Raw genomic sequence first — 19,204 nt, 5'->3', positions numbered from 1 at the left:
AAGATGGCGGCGGATTGGAAAAATCTTTCTTAGTACGCGCCTACTACTTATGAGTAACGTTCCTGCAAAATTTCAGCCTTCTAGGGCAAGCGGTTTGGACTGGGCGTTGATTATCAGTCAGTCTGTCAGTCAGTCAGGACTTTGATTTATATAGATATAGATTGATATAAAAATCTTCGTAACTTCTGACGTCAATGAGCGGACGTTCACGTTCACGTTGAACTTAGGCTGAAAAAAATCTAGATTAAACTGGATCTAACCGTCATCTATAGTCGGGTTTCTGGGGAAAAAGTCATTCAATCGTAGTATAATCATCGTCTCGCATTTTTCAATACACCCATGAATATTGAATTAATTCAATTGCCACAAATAAAATACTCCGTAGTAGATCGCACGCACCCTTGAAAGGAATCGATTTTACTGGTTGAGAACCTACTAAACTCTAGTCCTAAGATTGGATGATTCTACCAATGAATCCAATACATTTTCTTTATTGAACTTTAACGTTCATAGCATAAATGTCCGGGTAAACAATGGATACTGACCCCTATGACCTCTAGTCAATAAACCAATATCTCTAATGTCATCCGGCATACGAAAGCTTTCAATTGACACCTAATTTGTAAAAATTGGAGGTCATCGCTTAAGAAGACCTCTATAGGAAATTAGCATATAGATTCATGGGTAATTTAGTCAAATTCCTAACGGATATGGATATCTTGTTGGTATTTACGCGTACGGCATATTAAAACAATATTGTATTCATTATACTTGTAAGGGGGGGGGGAGGAGCCAACGGCATTAAATATATATAATATATATAATATAAAGCTCTACTCAGTATATATAAAGGTTAGAGTTAGAAAAATCATCGGATATTTGGTCTGAATGACGGTTAATCCATGAAACGATATTAACTCTCCGTTCAAATAGAAGAAATAAAACGCAATTCAAGCCCTTCATTACCAAACAACCTCGTAATTAAGCCGTTTAATCGAATTACAACTCGAACCAAGGAGAAATAGAAATTTGTTTGTATTGTTTTATTATTGAGAAGGTAAAAAAATTTTCCATCGTCGTGATTAGTCAAATTTATCAAATACTCTTCGACTTTTTGATACCAAAATTTATATCATAACTATTTTGACTCTGTTCCGTCCAAGACGGACGTCAATTTCGTGTTCCTCGAATTTTAACCGTTAATAGTTAATTTACCCGAATAGTTAAAAACCCGAATTATTTTAAAATATATTTTATTTTTTTAAAAATTTATCATGGCGAAAATCGCGAAATTGACAGTTTATGACTATATCGTCGTTATTGGTATGCAAATACTTTGCGCCGGTGGTGGTTTATTACTCGGTGGTAAAGGACCCAAGGATAACACCCTGGACAATTACATTTTGGGACAACGCGTCATGTCACCCATTCCCGTTGGATTTTCCTTGGTGGCCACGACTTTGTCGGCCGTAGCCATGTCCGGTGGTGTTGGAGAGATTTACCTATACGGTTTGCAGTATTTTTTGCTCAAAGTCAGCGCTTCATTGTCCTGTATCTTCGCCCTGTATCTTCTAGTGCCTGTTTTCTTCCAATACCCTTTTATTACGCTAAATGAGGTAAGAATTCTTTCCAGATTTGTCATCATTTGACGTCAATTATGTTATGTGCCCTGTTATTATTATAAGAAACCCAGTCGGCGTTTCACAAAGCACAAACAAAGAAACATACAAACATTCATTTAGATAAGTAGCTTAATCTGTCCATATGTCAGTTAGTAACGCTCTGAGAGCGTTTAGATCTGGAAACATGATCATAGTGCATGATAAAAAGGTAGAAATAATTAAGAATAGTACGTTGGGTTTAAATTGCACTTCTGGTAAAATGTTACGGTTAAATTATACATGTGCGTCATACTAGGTATAGGCAACTTAAAGGAAGGGTGAAGAAGAAAATCAAGTGATTTTTTATCGATTCTTCTACTAATTATAAGACCAGTCTGCAAAGTGAAAAATTCAGGAAATACTTCCGAATGATTTTAAAATTCAAATTAGGTTCAGATTTTAAGGATAATTTTAAACAAGGACTGCCGACCAATCGCGTAACGCCCTGCCTTTTTGTTAACAAAATTCTCGTGGCACGCTCCATGTCTCGCGCCACGATTGTCACGTTGCGCGCCAAATTTTATCAAATCTCGTGATAAATTTCATTCAACACGGAACGTGCCACGAGAATTTTGTTAAATGGAAGGCAGGGCGTTACGCGATTGGTCGGAAGTCCTTCTTTTAAATTATCCTTAAAATCTGAACCTAATTTGAATTTTAAAATCATTCGGAGATATTTCCTGAATGTTTCACTATGCAGACTGGTCTTGTAATTAGTAGAAGAATCGATAAAACATCACTTGATTTTCTACTTCACCCTCCCTTTGATTACTAGTTATTTAAAATATTGACAAATTTTAACCAAAATACCTAATGCCATTGCGAAACTCAAAGTGAATTAACAATTTTTTGCTTTTTCAACACGAAAATATGTTTTTCATTTTCATTTTTATGAATTATTTATAAATCGAATTCAAATTTCAGTATATTGGTATGCGATTCAGTCCCGGATTGAGGATATTTTTCACCGTGATATATCTAATTGGCTACGTAAGTTTCAACGAAAACAACATTATAAAATCAAATTTATTCAAAAAAAAAAAAAAACACCACATTGTCATTATTATTCAACAATAGATGTTGTATTTGGCCGCCGTGTTATACGTCCCAGCAACTGCGCTTGGTCTCGTGTCCGGACTACCATTTTGGGTAGCGGTCATCGTGGCTGGTGGACTGGTCATATTTTATTGCTTTGTGGTACGTAAAACCACGTGATTCAATTACTTAATGAAAGACAAAGCAATCAAGTGATTTTTAATTTTTAATCTTCGATAGGGCGGAATGCGTGCCATTATTTACACTGATGCTTTACAACTGATTTTCATGTTGATATGTTTTGTGGTAAGTAAACAGTAACCTAACCATTAAAAAGGTGTAATTTTATTGTGGTTTTATTTGATAGGTTGTTATATTTCAAGGCAGTATTATTTTAGGAGGTACAGAAAATGTTTTAGAAGCTTCGAAACGAGGATCTAGGTTTCAAACATTCCAGTAAGTTTTGAAAATCAATTTCTTGTGCATTTGAAAACGTTTTCAAACATATTTTAAACCAAAAAAGATTGACGGAAGATGATGAAACTCGGTATTCAGTATGGTCTATCATCATTAATGGCTTCCTACTATCCATAAGTACCGTTTGCGCAAGTCAAGCCGGAGTACAAAGACTTTTATGCGTCGAAGGTTTCGAAGCCGTGAAAAAGTAATTAATTAAGTTAATTGGTAATTGATTTTCCTAATAGATTAATTTATGCAACTTGTTTCAGGGTCTTGATCACGGCCGCTATTGTAACTATGCTCTTTGCCGTTCTACTTGCGGGAGCGTCCTTGGTTATTTTCGCCTATTTTGAAGATTGCGACCCACTTTTTAGCAAGAGAATCGAACATCCCGATGACGTAAGCCTATTTTAATTAACCCTAACCTTGATTAGAATAGTAATTATAATAATAATAATAATGAATTGCGGTTTATTTTTATTGCCCAGTTATTAGTGTTCTTCATTTCCAAAGCTCTTGGAGGAATCCCCGGTTTAAAAGGCTTAGCAGTTGGTGGAATTTTCTGTGGAAGTTTAAGTTCATTGAGTTCGTACATTAATTCGTTCGCCGCTGTTGCCGTAGTTGATTTGGTCAAGGTAATTACGCCTCAATGGTGCACGACCGAGAAGATTGCAGTGTACCAGTGTCAGTTTTTCAGTAAGTAATGTGTCTAATTAAGTTAGCCCGAGACACTATTATAACCCATTTTTTCTAACCTTAGCCCTACTATTTGGTTTAATCTGCATTGGAGTAACATTCGTGGTACCCATTCTGGGTGGCGTGACTGACGTGTTTCAAGCGATGGTTGGCGCCGCTGGTGGTCCATTATTGGCCGTACTGTGCCAAGGAATGTTTTCCAGGAAGATTAACAATATGGTAAGTACATGTCCCGACTTCCACCATGAAAAAGTATAGAAGCGTCACTTTTATTGTCTGTCTTTACAAAATTTACGCAATTCACGAGCTTTTGAATTGAGATCTGCTACACTGACGGGAAATGATTAGTAATTATGCAAAATGTTGTAATAGGCCGCCAGCGTTTCGATGCTGGTAGGATTGGTAATAACTTTGTGGATTACAATCGGAGCCTTCATTACCGAAATCTCTTACGCGACATTACCATTGTCTATTTCCGGTTGCAACGCGACCTCCAATTATTCCTTGATCAACGATCACGATAACGTGACGGATGATGACGAATTCGAGTGTTTAAGGTTGCACTTGTATCCCAATACCATCCTCATGGCTAACTACTGGGAAAATGTCACGGCTTTTGGTGTTTCGTAAGTGCATATTACTACATCTTTGCCAATGGGTAGGTTACACGAGGGGGGGGGTTCATGCCGTTCCTCTGACGTTTAACGGTCATTACTGTTAACGGCGCCCATATCCATATTTTCCCGCCCATAGCCACCTCCATATTTTCCCCTAGATGGCGCGAGTACCCTAGGTAACAGGAGATCGATATACGATATAGAGGTTAGGCGAGCTTTACCGAGAGAGGGGTAACACACACTTTTTCCCGAGACGTTGGTACGAGAGGTAGGAAACGGCGACGATACAATGTAACGACTATTATTCTATTTTACTTAAACCATTAAACTATTTAATTAACTTCAATGAGCCTCATTATTCAACCCGAAAACAACGTTAACAATTCAGAAGTGGGATAGACCCATGAAATACGCGAAAACTACGAACTTTAATGGCCCTAATGCCGCGCGAGGTTTTTTTTTGCTAAGCCTAACCCGTACCCCACGCGAGATCGAGAACGGCACGGCCCTAACACGCACGAGGCTTGCCCGCTAAGCCTAACGAACGCGTTGCCGATACTAGCCATGTATAGACAATCGGTTGAGAAAACAACGGAAGTTTTCCTATGAACCAACAACGACGCCGACGCCGATGATAACCTCCGTGAAAGGAAACAAATATAACGAAGATTCAACACGACGAAGTAGACGACTGAAAGGCGAAAATCCAGAATTACCAATAAGCCGGGAAACTAACAAAGGAAAGTCACAGAAGCCCCAACGATTTCGGGAAGCTAATCTGCAGACTGACGATACCTTAGACGAAGTGACCAACGAAATCGGTAACACCCTGGACGACGTAGATAAAGCCGCGATTCAGCAAAACGACGAGAATCTATATTATTCCAACGATACGGAGGAAAAGGGAAACAAAGTCTGCGATAACGACTCTGACTCATCCTACGACAGCGTAACAGAAAACCATCCAGATAATTTCAACGAACGAAATTTTCTAAACGTAACTTGGGACTTTTCCAACGAAAACGACGACCAGCGATCATTCCACGATAATCAAGACATCGCAAGCGAAATCAACAGCCAAGACGAACCTTTGGCGAAAATACACGAAGACGAATCGCGAGGAACCACGTTTTTGCATCCTCACGAGACACGAGATAACAGCATGCCGCGAGCTGAGGGTGAGCAGGTTGCTCCTATGGGGTTCATTTCCATAAACGACTTCTCAGATTCCGTACAGAGAGCAGTTGAGGCGGCGGTACAACGATCAATTTCTGCCATGTCGGAAGCGCACCTCGCACAACAAACGCAACTTATGAACGCTCATCAGTTACAATTAGAAGCTCTTCAAGCCAATAATCCTCGAAACGTGGCTGCGGCAAATCCAGTACAACACCACCATTACAACGATGGGAGCAAATTAATCCCCGACTTCGATCCAGTCAAATCTCCGCATCAAACCGTCGATTCCTGGATCAATAAAGTCGACGACACGGGTGACGCGTACAACTGGAATGAAACGATGAAGATAAACCACGCAATACCGAAATTGCAAGGGACGGCCAAGGTATGGTATGAAGGCTTGGCCACAGTAAACCATACCTGGGACGAATGGAAGGACTTGCTAAGGGAATGGTTTCCCGTCGTGAAAGGCAATCAGTCTCTTCACCGCGAAATGGAGAGAAGAATGAAACAGCCCAACGAAACCATCGAAGCCTACTACCACGATAAAGTAGCCAAGGCTAGACTAAGCGGGCTACAAGAAGACGATATGATAGATTATATCATCACGGGCCTTAACGACGACCGTCTGATCACATCCCTCAGCAATCGAGATTACAACACGCCACAAGAACTGCTGAAATGCATTAAGACGATGGAAGAAAGGTTAACCCTTGCTCAAGAAAATAAGGACAGAAGTAAGTCTGAACGATTTGACAAGGATAAAAGGGATTTCAGACCCCGTAACTTCCAACAATCGAGCCTGAACCCGAAGCCAACGCACGGCTACGCAAACGAGAAGGAACTCGAACGAATGAAATTCAGGAGGAAGCCAGACCGAAACGACAAAGGCGAGCTTCTATGCTTCAATTGTAGAGAATATGGACATGTCTCCAGAGAATGTCCGAAGCCCCAGCGTAAACAACGTTGCGAGAAATGCAACAAAACTGGCCACGAATCAACGGACTGTCGCAGAACCGAGACGAAAACAATCGGTCACGTAGACTATAAGACTAACGATGATGCTAACGAAAAGTACTTCCAAGATGCTATCCTTAACGGACACGAAGTAAGATCATATTTAGATCTTGGCAGCAAATGCGTTGCCCTAAGAGCCAGCGATGCCCACAGACTTGGCATAGATCACAACCCGCCGGAAGGTGGAGCGGTGATTGAAGGTTACGGCTCAGGAGTCACGAAGATTCTTGGCGTTTTCACGGCAACCCTAGAACTTGATCAAGCAACGGCTGAAGTAGAAGTCCACGTAGTCCCTGACGAAGCTCAGCAAATTCCCCTTTTGGTCGGGCAACCCTTCTCGGAACAGTCACACATCGTAATCGTCCGTCGCCAGAACACGGTTCGCATCTTTGAAGAAAATAAACCAGTCGAGGAAGAAGATGACTGCCTAAGGCAACTGCAAATACCAGACCTCCCAAAACCGCGTTTGAAGCTTTGGGCCAAAGAGGCAACAGTCATACCTCCAAAATACGTAGGGTTTATTGACGTCCACGTCGGAGAGCGGAAAGAACCGGAAGCCGACCTTTTCGTTGAAATGCACAGGCGCGAAACGCCCGGTTACGAACATTTCATCCCCAGAAGCATCACCCGAATAAACGCCCTAGGACAATCAGCGATACCTATAATGAATCTGTCGGATAAGGAATTAACCTTTGAACGAGGACAGAAGATTGTCCAGGCCGAGATTTGCATGGCAGAGGAAGGAAACTCGCCCCTGAGAGTCATGCGGACGGAAAAACGAACATTAACGCCAATCGTAGAACAAGAACTAACCATTGGACCCAGCGTTACGAACGAAGAGAAGAAACTACTAATCGAACTCATCAACGAATACCGAGACATTTTCTCTGACGGGATGGCTAATTTAGGACGAACGGATCGGGCAACGATGAAAATCGAGCTGGAGAACACGAAGCCAGTCACTTTTCGCCCATATCGCCTCTCCCATTCGGAAAGAGAAAAGGTAGCCGAGCAAATGAAGGAACTCATTCAGATGGGAATCATCACGGAATCAGAGTCCCCTTACGCTAGCCCAATTTTAATCGTTAAAAAGAAAAATGGGGACGAACGTCTATGTATAGATTACCGGGCTCTGAACCGAATCACCAAGCGCGACGCTTACCCGCTTCCACGAATAGAAGATCAAATGGAGCGCTTGCAAGGAAACAAATTCTTCTCAAGTTTAGACTTAGCGTCAGGATACTACCAGATCCCTCTAGACCCTTCATCAAAGGAGAAAACTGCATTTGTGACACCAGATGGCCACTACCAATTCGAGGTAATGCCATTCGGCCTCACTAACGGTCCCGCAGTATTTCAGCGGATGATCAATACGATTTTGGGACAACTACGATACACGATAGCGATGGCCTATATGGATGACGTCCTGGTACCAGCGAGCACGGTGCCAGAAAGCCTTAGTCATTTGCGCCAAGTATTCGACGTACTCCGAAAAGCAAAACTGACGCTCAATCGAAAGAAATGCCACTTTTTAATGGACAAGATCGATTATCTTGGTTCGGAAGTCAGCTGCGATGGGGTGAAACCCGGACTGACCAAAATCGTATGCGTTCAGAAGTTCCCAACGCCAAGAAACGTCCACGAAGTACGACGGTTTCTGGGATTAGCTGGATATTTTCGGAAGTTTATCAAAAACTTCGCTCGAATCGCCGGACCCTTGAATCAATTATTAAGGAAGGACGCCACGTGGGTCTGGGATACGGAACAGAAAGGAGCATTCGACACGTTAAAATCACGACTGATTGAAAGACCAATTTTGGCACTTTACGACCCCAAGGCGGAAACGGAACTGCATACTGACGCGAGCCAATTGGGACTGGGAGCAGTCCTAATGCAGAAGGGGCAAGACGGAAGAACGCACCCTGTCTATTATGCAAGCCGCGGGACTACCCCAGACGAAGCCAGATATCACTCCTACGAGCTGGAGACCCTCGCAATCTGTTGGGCGATAGAGAAGTTTCGAGTGTACTTGTTGGGAAGACACTTCACGATAATAACCGATTGCAACGCTGTCAGGAACACGTTTGCCAAGAAAAATATCGTCCCACGAATAGGACGATGGTGTTTGAAACTTGAAGACTTTCATTACGATATCATTCACCGCCCTGGTACGTCCATGATGCACGTCGACGCACTTAGCCGCGCCCCATTTGGCGAACCCGAAGAAGTCGATATAGTCAGCGGACTTCAAATTTGCCACATGTCACTCACGGTTGAAGACTGGTTAGTAACAGCCCAGAAACAAGATCCGAAAATACAGGAAATTATTCGTCAGGTCACGAAGAAAACTAACCTAACGAAAAACGAAATTCAGACCCAAAAGGACTTCACGATGAAGGACGGGCGACTCTACCGACTCGCATACCACGACGATACTGCAACATTGCGCTGGGTGGTACCAGACAAGGCCCGTTGGCAAATAGTGAAACGAAATCACGACGACATCGGTCACTTTGGCCTTGACAAGACGTATGCGAAACTACAAGAAAGATTTTGGTTTCCACGAATGAAACGATACGTCCGACGGTATATCACGTCCTGTCTGGAGTGCCTTTACCACAAGACTCCAGGAGGCAAGAAACCAGGCCTTCTACACCCAATCGACAAAATAGGGAAGCCCATGGACACATTACATGTTGACCATTTAGGCCCATTTGTAACCAGCACAAAAGGGAACGCGTATCTCATCGTCATCGTCGACGCTTTTACGAAATTCACCATCCTGCGTCCGGTACGAAATACGGGCGCCGGACCAACACGAAAGGTTTTGGACGACGTCATCGGAATTTTTGGTGCTCCCAGACGAATAATAACAGACCAAGGCACCTGTTACACGAGCAGAATATTCGAGACCTTCTGCAAAGAGACCAATATCGTCCACGTCAAAAACGCAACAGCCACTCCCCGGGGGAATGGCCAAGTCGAACGATATAACAGGACCATAACGCCAGCCATAGCGAGTTCATGCACTCGTGCTGACGAGAAGGATTGGGACGCCCATCTCACGCAAATCCAGTGGGGCGTCAACAATACGATGCATAGAGCTACGAAATGTACCCCATTCTCCGTCCTCTTCAACTTCCCGTCACGACACCCAAGGGGACACGCACTGATCGACGCACTAGATCAGCCAGTTGATGAAACGCTCCAACGGAAGAGGGAACAAGCCCTAGATCACATCAAGGTGGACCAAGCACGACAACGCCAACGGTACAATGCTAAAAGAGCCAAGGCTCCCACGTATGAAGTAGGCGACATGGTAGTGGTTGAAAGAGATCCGGCAGCAACGGGACAACCACACAAAACTAACGCGAAATATAAGGGACCCTACGTCATCGCACAGAAACTCCCTTACGATAGGTTCGTTATCGAGGACCTCCCGGAGATCCAACGTAGCCAGCGGTTCTACCGTAACACCGCACCAGCAGATAAACTTAAACGATGGATTATCTTTGACGGGCATGACGATTTAGCTTCGTCCTCTGATGAAGACGAAACCGACGATATTCCGAACGGTAACGCGATGGCAGCTGGAAGCGACGAGTCTGACAGAGACGATGCCACGGCCCCAGAGGAAGATGTTAGCGACGACCCGCCAAAACATAATCTCCCGAAGCCAATGGAACCCTCCTCCTCAGCCACGGATTCCACGGAAGCAGACGATATCACCGAACCCCAGAACCGTACCAGTTCCCGACGTCGACAGATGCCTGCCCACTTAAAGGACTATGAACTATCGTAAAATGATTTGCAAAACGCTCTAAAGTACAAATTTTTTTAAGGTTCCTAAAACCACGTTTGTTAGTACAATTTTTAAGGTTACTAAAACCACGTTTGTTCGTACAATTTTTAAGGTTCCTAAAACCACGTTTGTTAGTACAAATTTTAAAGGTTCCTAAAACCCATGTTTCAGTATTATCCGCGTTTATGTTATATGTTTTCTTTTGTTTATGGATATTACTACCGATTTCTCGTAACAACGTTCCCGCTACGTTAGTCAGGAGCCTAATTTTTCAGGATAGCCGAATGTTAACGGCGCCCATATCCATATTTTCCCGCCCATAGCCACCTCCATATTTTCCCCTAGATGGCGCGAGTACCCTAGGTAACAGGAGATCGATATACGATATAGAGGTTAGGCGAGCTTTACCGAGAGAGGGGTAACACACACTTTTTCCCGAGACGTTGGTACGAGAGGTAGGAAACGGCGACGATACAATGTAACGACTATTATTCTATTTTACTTAAACCATTAAACTATTTAATTAACTTCAATGAGCCTCATTATTCAACCCGAAAACAACGTTAACATTACAATCTCCAGACTGTGTGGTAATAATATGGGTCGCCTAAACCCCCCTCCCAGGGATATCAACATCTAGCCCTCGTGGCAATATAAAATTATTTATAAAGTACTTTATTTGTCCATCGGATCTTGTTCGTTTAACAACAATTACTTTCGATTACAGACACGCCTTTTCTCTATATAAAATGTCACCGCTGTGGTATGGACCCTTAGGATTCGCAATAACCTGCATTATTGGCTGGGTTTGGGGCTATTTCTTAGGTAAATACGCCCTTTAACTTTAGAAATCCATAATCTTGAAGTAAAACACTTAAACCCATCCGCCAACAAGCTTTACATTTATTAGACTCCGTAGTTATGGATTTTTCATTATTTGATTTAATTTGTGTAGAAACCGATAAGACAATAGACGAACGACTTATAAGCCCTTTATTGAAGGATAACATAATTTCAGACGAAAACCCGAATATTGGGTAAGTTTAATCTCAATTAAAGTTAATCCAAAAATTAAATTTCAATATTTTTTTTTTGATCCTAGTTCTTTTCCTGAATGCAAAAATGTGGTTTTAACCAAAGCCCATTTAACGCGGGGACTTGTACCACTGAATGTAAACACGTTACCAGACATGTAAGTTGATTTAACAAAAAAAAAAAAGTTGATTAACAAGAAGGAATTTAATTTATAAAATTAGGCTTAAATTAAATTTAACTTCTACGAAATTTTTATGGTTTCAGTTCAGCCTGTTTTTCGGAACAAACGATACAAGGTTTTCAGCGCCGAATATCAAATCCACCGTATCAAACCGTGCTTTAGAACCTTGAACTTTATTATTGAATTTTATTACTGTTATATTATTATTAGCATTTATTTTAATAGATAATTTTTAAATTATGATTTTAGGCCTAATATCATATAAAACGCATGTACGTTTTCTGTTTTTAAATAACCAATTAGCGAGAGGGAAATTTTTATCGCGGGGAAAAAAAAAAGATGAAATAAACACCTCGTTGCCATAGAAACGTCATAGCAGTATCGATTTACTCCTACAGTCTCCTCGAGAGACGCTAAGCCTAAAAATCATGGACGCTTTTATAGATAATATAACTCTAGGAATGGTAAGACATTTAGAAAAGCTTGATTTCGTTCATTCCGTCACCGTAGTGGAAAAAGAACCGGCTGATAAAGTTTCATTAGCATCTTGGGAACAGGTTCGTTTTTATTTGGGATTAGTTCAAATTTTAAAGTTAGGCTTAAGGGCGGTGTATTTATTTACGTTAGCGTAATGGATGTTTACTACCACTCGATATGAAAATGTTTTACGCGGCCACCGATGGAATACATATACAATGGACCATGAAAGTCGCAGGTGTTTAGATTAATTGTTTTTATTCTATAGTTTTTAGTCTAAAATTGATTAGACATGTATGAAAATTATGCAGGAGAAGCTTCATTAACCGGTGCCATTGAAATAAATTCGTTAAAAAAATTAATTAGGGTAACGCCAAAGCGTCAAGGTCTACATTCTCAGTTGCCCACTGTTTTAGATATTGAAACCGACGACTCTGAGGATGAAAACGCACCAGGTGATAACTTGAAAATATTCAATAATCCCCCGAGTAACGCCACGTAATTTTAAGCCTATTTTCGCCTATTTTATCAATATTATAATTGTAGAAACAACTGAAAATCAAAAACCCAGAAAACCACGTTTCAGTGAACGTTGTCGTGCCTTTTTATTGGATCCTTGTCAAGGAAATGGCAAAGTTTGTATTGTATTTCCACCTTCTACTTCCGGCGCGGGAAGCGCGGAAAAATGTCAAAGCAGTAATACCGCTAGCGTATGGTTTCAAGATAGGGCGTTAGAATGGTATTACATGGCGCCCGATTTTTCATCTTATTTAAGATTAGCGGTTTTACATCTTGGAATAACACATTGGCAATGTGCCTTAACCCCTTGGGGTCCACTTTTAAAAACTAAGGTAACCCTTTGAAAATGGTTTCATTTCTTAAATATATTTACGTAGTATATAAAATAATTATTAAACAGCAACTCCTCAAAATTTGCGCCGCTTCTCGGCTAAGTTTGGACGAAAATGGCCAAGAAAATTCAACAAATAGCCATCGTCCAACTACAAACGATTTTTTGTCGATGTTAAAGACACGTTAGCTAACTTCCAGGGGCAAGGGAAATATTTGAAGAGAACGTACCTGCATAACATAGTTTATAAGATGTAAAAAACATACGACAAATTGGCCTTCTTGAGATTAAACTTTGAATAACGTTTTCTTGAAGTTTTCATCCAACTTATACTGAAGCCTAGGCTTAAAATGACGTTACTACTTTGTTTAGCATTATTTGTTAAAGTTCAAGTTTGTAAACTAATAAAACATATAATGGAACTAAAAACCTTCGTAAGTTACTCGCTTACTATTTTTTTACTAATTATATGCAAAAAAAGTTCGCGCTTAGGCTTAAATTATAAATAATAGCTGTTTTAAGTTTGAGACATCCTTGACATCGCTTCGAAAATACCGCCAAACGATTTCCCGCCAGATCTCCCTTGCTTTACGCATGCGTCTTAATCCGTTCAGTGCATTTCATTAGACTGTAAAAATAACGAACTGGTTAACTCAATATTTTGCACCGAACGAACTTTTTATTATAGTATGAATTGAATCAGCTATTGTAGTAGTAAAACTACTACATTGAGCAGGAGGTGGAAGCCGGAATATTAGGAATCCCATGGATATTTCTGTTTCTTTTTCATTTTCCTTCTGTAGCATAGAGTTTATCCAACTACATTATCGAAACGTAACCAAACGTCCGCCATTTCTCGACAAATTTCTGCTGGTGGTGGACGTGTCGACGAACGTCTCCGCGATGTTAGGTCGCAATTTAATTACGAAGTTTTCTAATTTATTAGGAGTATGTAGGTTAAACCCTTTAATTAACGTTAATCAAGCCGTAACGACGCGAAATTATGGCTGTAGTCAGGTTTTAATGAAATTCGAAGACACTCGATTCAAAAGTATGCGTAGAATTCCATCCAGCACTGACGATGGCATCGTACAGACTTTGGAAAAAGAGATAGATATCATGAAAATAGAGTAAGAATCTTTTATAAACTATTAGAATCGGTAGAAAAACGTCCAATTCGCGTTTTAGATAGCTTAATTTTAGTCTCGGCATAGGTTAAAAGGGGTTAAATTGGCCGAAAATTTCTAAGTCCCGAAAAATGTTAAAGATGGCCGCCAAAGTTGTTGTTTCGGGTCTTTACAGCCGCGGTCGTCGATTCTCGAGTTGGGGAAGCCAATATGGACGCCTTCCTTGCTACGTAGGATAGCTAGAGCATGGGGTTGCGCTTAGTAACAGCCTAGATCGAGTTACCGAAATATATACTACCGTATTTTTAGCCCCATTAATCGCGAATTAGGTTTGTTGAAACCTGTGTAGTAAGGAATGGTTTTTAATAATCTTAAGACAATTTTTAAGAATGCATGCTTGGATTTAATCCCAATTAAAGTGCCTACATAAGGAATTTTTATTGATTTTTAACCAAAACTGGCGAGAATTGCGCGCAAGGGAGGTCTCCTTTTTACATTTAGTATGTAACAAAACATATTGTAGGAGTGCTTATGATTGTGTTATTTATAATTAATGATTTTTAAAGCAAACTGTAAAGTTAATTTACGCATAGGAAACCCTTATATTTCATACTGTATGTTAACTAGAGTACTTTAACATAAAATGTCCTAATGTAAAAATATAAATTAGTTAGATTTAACTCATTTGACCCATTGTTAGTTACGTTTTTCTCATGGAAATTAACATTAGCTAGTTTTAAATGGAAAAAAAAACCTTTTCTGAAACAGGAAAGTGAAGTTTCCTGATGAGAACACCCCTGACATGATTATAAACAACACTCGCTTCGCTGACATACCTGTATGTTTCATAAGAGTTACAAAAAATAACACTATCATGACAATCTCCGATACTAAAGGTTAGCATAATTTAGGATTTGACCTTTAAATTCAACACAGCTCAGGTTTTTAATAGTTACCACAGGCATTTTTTATATTTTAATTAAAATATTTTAGTATAGTACTTTTGTTTTAAATTATTTATCAAAAAGCCTAGTTTAATTAATAATTAGTAACTCCAAGATTGTTTCATCAGTTATTAGTGTTAAGCCTAATTAATTTTGTATTTATTTATTGAGAAGTTAATTTAATTTAACAGTTTTAAATCCTTTTTTTAGGTCAGGCGATTGAATACAGATCATGTGTAAGTATTTAATTACATTTAATCTTAATATTAATTGGAACAAATCTTGAGTTTTTAGAATGTATTTTAATTAGTTTTTAATTGGTTTTTTAAAGGGCATGGAAGGTTACAAAAATGCTAAGAAAGGCACCAATGTAGCTGCTCAAGCTACCACAATCACTTTGGGATCGGTAAGCATCTTTGAACTTGTTTATATTTATATTAACGATGTTTATTTATTTATTTATTTATTATGATGCTAATTATATTTTGTTTTTATTTATTTTATAGCAAGCTAGAGAAAAAGGTGTTAAACAATTAAGGATTGTCATTAAAGGCCTTGGACCTGGCAGAGCGGTAAGACAAAAAGAATAAAACTAATAAAACTTAGTTAAAATTAATTAACACATTTCCATGGTTTAAAGTAATAAACAACTAGACTTAGATATAAATACTTAAACAAAAAATACTGAAAATAAAATACACAAACACACATTGAAATAATTCCAATTTAAACATACTTAGGATAATTTTTAATTAAGTTTAAAAATGGGGGGGGGTGTCTAAAGAAATTCTTCATCTCAATTTGGACTTAATTACTAATTAGGGGTTGTAAAAACAAATTAAATACACCAGTCCTTGAATAAAAACTATGGGCAGTGTTGTCAGACACTCTTTGAGTCAAGACTGTATAGGGTGCTAACAGTTCTGACCCTGAAACGTCACACCCTTCTATCTCTTACTGGAGTTTCATCCCCCCTAACGGTTGGAAACAGTATTCTACGCGCAAAAATGCCAACCAGAGAGGGGCTGCGTGACGTCAGACTATCTCTTCCCCCTAGCCAGTTGTTAGCTCCCTATAGAGTGCTGTCAGTTGTGACGTCAGATCCAAGGTTAAACGTCACGAGTCTGCCTTTAGCAAAGGGCGGCCATGACAGTTACCGTTTTTTCTTTATGGGAAAACAACATTGGTGACGTCACACCGTCGCTTCTGACAGCACTCTATTGTACTTACGAACTGCTTTGCTGTTTCTGAAGTCTCTTGACTTATAAGTAGTCTGGTAACACTGAAGGAATTGCAACTGAAACCAAAGAAAAAGTCCCTTAAGTGAGAACTGTATAATAATTGGTTTTAAAAGTTACTGATATTTAAATAGTGTCATAAGTAGTATGAAAACCATTAGTATGACACTGATAAGTGCTAGGCAACTTGCAAACCTTATCAGTTCACTTTTAAACTCGCCTTTGAATGTTGAAGGTTAAAAATCTTCTAAAAGTGAGAACTATGAGTAATAAATAACTGGTTTTAAAGGTTACTGATATTTAAATAGCGTCATAACTAGTGTGAAAACAATAAGTATGACACTGCCTAGTGCTAGGCAACTCTGAAACCATATCAGTTCATATTTAAGCTCACCTCTGATCTGAGTGTTCAAGGTTAAAAAAATCTTCTAAAATATAAACTAAATAGCTTTGGTGTTGCAAGAAAAAGGATTAGATTAGTGTAAAGTATGGAAATGTGTTAAAACTTTGTCCATTAATTGGTCTAAAAATTTACATTGCTATTTTATCTTCAACAAAGATACCAATAAAAAAAATGTTGCACATAAATTAAAGTCTAAGAAAAACATTAATGGACAAAGTAATTAGGGTTTTCTTGTGTGTTTGCATGTTGCATTGTGTTTTTTTGTTGGTTGCAAATATTGTTTACAACCTACAAGACAATGGACCCAAGTAACAGAAGGTTAAAATGACCCAAATCGCCTGTATAAAATGTTCCAGGTGTAGGTGTAAAATAGGTCAAATAAACACCCTCATAAATAGCAATTTGTAAATGTATAAATGTAGTGTAAAATATCCATTAGGGTTCCCTAAATAATAAGTAGGTCAGGCGCAATAATTTGTGACCTAGATTTGGTTTTAAAATGTTTGGCAGTCTATTCGGATTGAACCCTCAAAAAGTTAAATTTAAACTTGTGTATAATTTTTGCACCATAAATGAGTCGTTTAAGCAAAAATAGGCCAAAGTTGTATGCAATAGGCCAAAAAAAATTGGCTACATGTATTCTTTGGTAATTTGACGGTTTTAGCCCTTCACAACCTCTTAGGATCCATCATAGTTTTCCTTGAAAACAGGTTTTAAGATGTCTTTAATTGTTGATTTAGAAATGACCCCAAAAGTGCCCCAAAAAATGTTAGGTCGGTTGGAACACAGTTGGCCATTCCATGTTGCGTTGAAAATTCTTCCTAATAAGTTGAATCCACTGGATCACGGAGCTTTGTGACCATGACCTTGAACTTTATATGTGTCATAGTAATAGGCCAAATTTAGGTCTCCTACCGCCAAACGTTTTGTTAGTATTTCCCCACCCCCAATTCTGACTTAATTGACCATAGGTCATTTTGGGTGTTGAAGACTAGAATAGAACCATTGTCCTGATTTTTCAGCACATGTTAATTACCACTGTTTTGCTTGTACTACATGTGGATGTGGTCATGACCATTCTTTTTGCCATTGAGTCATTGACCCCCATTTGACCTTCAGTCTGAAATGTCAGTATTGTTGGTTATTGGTATTTAATTAAGGGTGTCCTTGTATGACCTTGATGACCTTTTCTCGTGGGTACAATTCCTCTGACCTGGAACATATGCCTATACCACATTTTTGTGTCCTTCAACCCAATGTAAACTCAGAATTTAAACCGGGAACAATTGGCATGATCCTGTTAGGGTTCTAACTAGGAACCAAATACCTTCACCAATCCATTGGATCTGGGACCTAATCTGACTAGGTACATTGCAAATAATAGACACTCAACCAATGGTTACTCTCATAAGACCGCTGGTTCTGGTAGTACCCAATAACCCTAATCTGACCATAGAGCACCACCAGTCCAACTAGCAACATTTTGCCCTTGACCAATCCATTGATTAGGTCTTGACCTTAATCTTGCTAGGAACATTGGGGAAAAGCCTCACAACCCATTAGGGTCTAACCAGGAAAACCATTTGTCCAATCCACGTAGTTGAGCCTAATCAAATCAGGAACATCCAAAGAACCAAACACCATCATAGGCCCACCCATTAGGGTCTAACCAGGAAAACCATTTGTCCAATCCATGTAGTTGAGCCTAATCAAATCAGGAACATCCAAAGAACCAAACACCATCATAGGCCCTTGAAGTACAGTCTATCCAGGGTGGCCAAATGCCCAACCTATTGAACCCTGGTCAGGTTATCAGAGACTTCCAACTTATTGGACCTTACTTAATCTAGTTAGGTTAACCGATAGGGCCCAACCGGTTGAACCCTGACATAGTCAAGGTAACTGGACTCCCAACCTTTAAGACCCTAACATAGCCAAGACAACTACCCAACCCTACAACCTGGAACATTAGTTAACCAACCCTAACCATAATTAAACCAATGTACCATGAACCCCAATACAACCAGGGCAGCAATACTATTCCTTTATGGTGTCAATCCCAATGCTACCAGAGGTTTTAAGGCAGTGGTTAAAGATGTCTTCAAGGTTCTGGTTAACAACCATTATGTTACTGGGTACCATTGTTTTCCAAGTAGTCTTGTGGTCTTCCTTGTATGATGCACTAGTCATCTATTCCTCAAGTCAGACCCTACCAAAATATTCGCGCATAGCGACCCTTGACCCTAATGTTGACCTTTTCTTGGGTCTTGACCATTAGGCATCTGTCAAGGGCCTTCAGATGAGTGGACTTAATATTGTTTCAATTACTGACACAACCAGAACAAAGACGAAAGAAAGACCAAGAAAAATGAGAAGAGTTTGAAATGTATTTATAGTTATTGTTGGATACCAATAAATGTTTTTTGCAATTAATTGCTATTAGTTTTCATTTTATTTAAGTTAAAAAATATAAGGGGAGGGGT

The 19,204-nt window shown here is 39.6% G+C and overlaps 4 protein-coding genes across 5 annotated transcripts; all 4 read left to right on the top strand.

The window, feature by feature from the left end:
- The first annotated feature begins 1,274 nt into the window (after positions 1-1,274).
- Positions 1,275-11,902, top strand: LOC149651635 (sodium-coupled monocarboxylate transporter 1-like). The gene is made up of 14 exons (XM_089846961.1): positions 1,275-1,616; positions 2,586-2,651; positions 2,739-2,858; positions 2,937-3,002; positions 3,064-3,152; positions 3,220-3,360; positions 3,425-3,554; positions 3,644-3,851; positions 3,916-4,070; positions 4,224-4,477; positions 11,194-11,291; positions 11,422-11,503; positions 11,569-11,658; positions 11,766-11,902. Exons 1-14 carry the CDS (start codon positions 1,275-1,277, stop codon positions 11,842-11,844), a joined length of 1,920 nt encoding a protein of 639 aa, XP_089703087.1. The 3' UTR covers positions 11,845-11,902.
- Positions 4,573-10,999, top strand: LOC149651636 (uncharacterized). The gene is made up of 2 exons (XM_089848628.1): positions 4,573-10,542; positions 10,579-10,999. Exon 1 carries the CDS (start codon positions 5,100-5,102, stop codon positions 10,464-10,466), a length of 5,367 nt encoding a protein of 1,788 aa, XP_089704754.1. The 5' UTR covers positions 4,573-5,099; the 3' UTR covers positions 10,467-10,542; positions 10,579-10,999.
- Positions 11,903-12,020: 118 nt separating the features above from the next.
- Positions 12,021-13,438, top strand: LOC149651634 (tubulin polyglutamylase complex subunit 2). 2 transcript variants are annotated; one of them, XM_089848630.1, is made up of 5 exons: positions 12,021-12,239; positions 12,310-12,397; positions 12,471-12,614; positions 12,706-13,010; positions 13,079-13,438. In XM_089848630.1, exons 1-5 carry the CDS (start codon positions 12,111-12,113, stop codon positions 13,196-13,198), a joined length of 786 nt encoding a protein of 261 aa, XP_089704756.1. In that variant the 5' UTR covers positions 12,021-12,110; the 3' UTR covers positions 13,199-13,438. The 2 variants fall into 2 exon arrangements, with proteins under 2 accessions (XP_089704756.1, XP_089704755.1); XM_089848629.1 differs by having other exon boundaries at positions 12,450-12,614.
- A 396-nt stretch (positions 13,439-13,834) lies between these two features.
- On the top strand, positions 13,835-19,154 carry LOC149651633 (uncharacterized). Its single transcript, XM_089848626.1, has 6 exons — positions 13,835-14,139; positions 14,905-15,032; positions 15,291-15,316; positions 15,412-15,486; positions 15,587-15,652; positions 19,000-19,154. Exons 1-6 carry the CDS (start codon positions 13,913-13,915, stop codon positions 19,102-19,104), a joined length of 627 nt encoding a protein of 208 aa, XP_089704752.1. The 5' UTR covers positions 13,835-13,912; the 3' UTR covers positions 19,105-19,154.
- The last annotated feature ends 50 nt before the right edge of the window (positions 19,155-19,204 follow it).

This window comes from Phalangium opilio, unplaced genomic scaffold, assembly GCF_054372755.1.
Source record: "Phalangium opilio isolate 3A_F unplaced genomic scaffold, DU_Popi_V2 ptg000082l_1, whole genome shotgun sequence".
In the NCBI taxonomy this organism is placed as follows: Eukaryota; Metazoa; Arthropoda; class Arachnida; order Opiliones; family Phalangiidae; genus Phalangium; species Phalangium opilio.
This window is presented reverse-complemented; position numbering and strand designations above follow the sequence as displayed.